The sequence below is a fragment of the Alexandromys fortis genome, unplaced genomic scaffold, assembly GCF_014885135.2.
Source record: "Alexandromys fortis isolate MF-2015 unplaced genomic scaffold, M_Fortis_MF-2015_v1.1 scaffold_56, whole genome shotgun sequence".
Taxonomy (NCBI): Eukaryota; Metazoa; Chordata; class Mammalia; order Rodentia; family Cricetidae; genus Alexandromys; species Alexandromys fortis.
This window is the reverse complement of record NW_026067935.1, coordinates 6042660-6044953: the sequence shown is the minus strand read 5'-3', so window position 1 is coordinate 6044953 and position 2294 is coordinate 6042660. Positions and strand designations below refer to the sequence as shown.

Sequence of the window (2294 nt, the reverse complement as noted above, 5' to 3'; positions counted from 1 at the left end):
TCCCTCCCTCCCTCCCTCCCTCCCTTCTTCCCTCCTTCCTTTCTTATTTTCTTTTTCTTCTGACAGGTTATTGAGAAAGAAGCAAAAAATTTTATTGATGACTCTTTCAAAACGCTCCGGTCGGCTGAAGCGGCCTTTGACATGCTGTTAAAGTTTAAGCATATCCGCTCCCGGGAGGCCATCAACCGGCAGATGATGATGAAGTTTAATGACATTCTGGCCCAGTACTGCAAGGAGGTAACCGGGAAACCCACGGCTGCCTGGGCTGTGAACACAAGGCCACAGCTCAGCCTAGAGACTTTCTTTTCAAAGGAACATTGGCCAGGGGTCACCTCTAGAAGAGGTTTATGGATTTTAAATAATTTCAATCAAATCAGTATATGCGGGGTTGTGGTTTGCTATTTTAATACACACAACTTGGGATGCTTAGAGGGAAAGAGATTGAAAGCACAGGAAAGAAAAAAAGTAGTAAATATTGCACCGTATCTTTCTTATTTATTTATTTGTTTATTTATTTATTTATTTATTTATTTATTTATTTATTTTTCATTTTTTATCGTCTTGCTGTCCTCCCACAGCCAGGGCTGGGGGTGGACCCTAGAGTCTCAGCTGCCCCAGAGCTCTGCCATGCTCAGCCCTTATTTGCATTCCTTGCAAAATTCCCTCCTCCACCTAAGTCTTGCCTGTCTGGCACGGCCCACGGTAGGCTGACCAGAGCGCCACTCACTTTTCAGATCGACATCGTTAATAAGATCTTTGTGCAGAACCTGGACAACCCGCCGCTGTACAAGAATCACCCTCCGGTGGCAGGCGCCATCTGCTGGGAGCGCTCCCTCTTCTACAGGATCAAGCATACCATCCTCAGGTTCCAGGAGGTCGAGGAACTCCTGGACAGTGAACGCGGCCAGGAGGTGTGTCACTGCCTCCGGAGGCTGCGCTGTGCTCCTCTAGCTGGGTGGCTGCCACCTCGGCTGGCCAGTGGCATGCCCTGATTCCTGAGTATCCGTATCTAAGGCTTCTTTCTTGTTTCCTTCTTCCTTCTCTTCCAGTCTCTGTCCCCATGATGCCTGACTGCTTCTCCTTAGATTCGACTTTGCTTTGAAGGATGACTGTTGTCATTCATTTATGTATCTCTGTCTATCTGTCCATCCGTTCACCTGTCTGTCTGTCTGTCTATCCATCCTCTTTTAGATTTATTTTTGAGGCAGGGTCCTACATAGCTGTCTGACCTCAAACTCACTGTGTAGCTGAGAGGACTTTGAACTCCTGATTCTCCTGCCTCCATCTCCCAGGTTCTGGGATCAGAGATGAGCGCCACCACATCTGGCTTGTGTGGTGCTGGGGGTGGAGCCCTGAGGTTAAGCAAATGCTCTTCCAGCTGAGCCACATGCTCATGACCACTGTCTTTTTGACACTGGCCATCTCTTACCCCAAAGCTTTTTGTATGTGGTAAAGCGGAGGCTGACAGATGTTTTCGTTAAAGAACTATAGAGTTCGGGGCTGGAGAGAGAGCTCAGTGGTTAAGAGCGAGTACTGCTTTCTCAGGAGGCTTGTAGTTCTCATGTTGTGTGGCTCACCACCAATGGTGCCTCTCTAGCTCCAGGGGATCCGATACCTCTGGCCTTCGTGGGCACTCACACTTATGTGCATATGCACACTCATACACACATAATTAAAAATAAAATAAATCTTTAAAAAAATCCCTATAGTTTATGTGGAGGAAGGTAGAGCGAGGAGGTGATGGTTGTTCCACTTCCGGCAGGTAAAGCAGAAGTACCTGGAGGTGGGCAGGACCATGAAGGACTACGAAGACCGCAAGTACGAGCAGTGGAAGGAGAGCACCGAGCTGAGCCTCCCACACCTCATGAAGAAGAGCCTTCTCACCAAGGTGGGCCCTTCCACCCCGCCACAGTCGGGGCAGGGAGGGGAACAGAGGTGTCATGGACAGCAGCAGCTACACGCACCCCTTGGGTGGCTCGGTATTCTCCTTCAGAAAACAAGTCGAGGGGCTGGGGAGATGGCTCAGCCAGAAGCATGCGCACCTTGGGTGTTTCCAGCCAGTGAGAGACCCTGCCTCAAAAGAAAAAGTGTGGCAGGAGAGATGACAACTCAGGGGTTAAGGGTGTATGCTGCTCTTGTAGGGAGAGGACCCAGACTTGATTCCTCACGCCCACATGGGGAGGGGGAGGGGACGGATCTTCTCTTCTGGACCCTAGTTACCTGCATTCATGTGTATATACCCACTCCCCTCATTCATATTCATATATATATGAATGAGGGGAGTGGGTGTATAT

General features: G+C 49.3%; 1 protein-coding gene across 7 annotated transcripts in view; it reads left to right on the top strand.

The window, feature by feature from the left end:
• Dnah10 (dynein axonemal heavy chain 10) overlaps positions 1–2294 on the top strand; it is a 133112-nt gene that overhangs the window by 29310 nt on the left and 101508 nt on the right. For all 7 annotated transcript variants that reach the window (XR_007592553.1, XR_007592555.1, XR_007592554.1 and 4 more), the window contains exons 12-14: positions 67–237; positions 735–911; positions 1763–1888. Coding sequence is in view for 4 of the 7 variants with exons in the window: in XM_050146558.1 (XP_050002515.1) it covers positions 67–237; positions 735–911; positions 1763–1888 (474 nt within the window). In the remaining 3 variants the exon portion in view is untranslated. The remainder of the gene's footprint in view (positions 1–66; positions 238–734; positions 912–1762; positions 1889–2294) is intronic.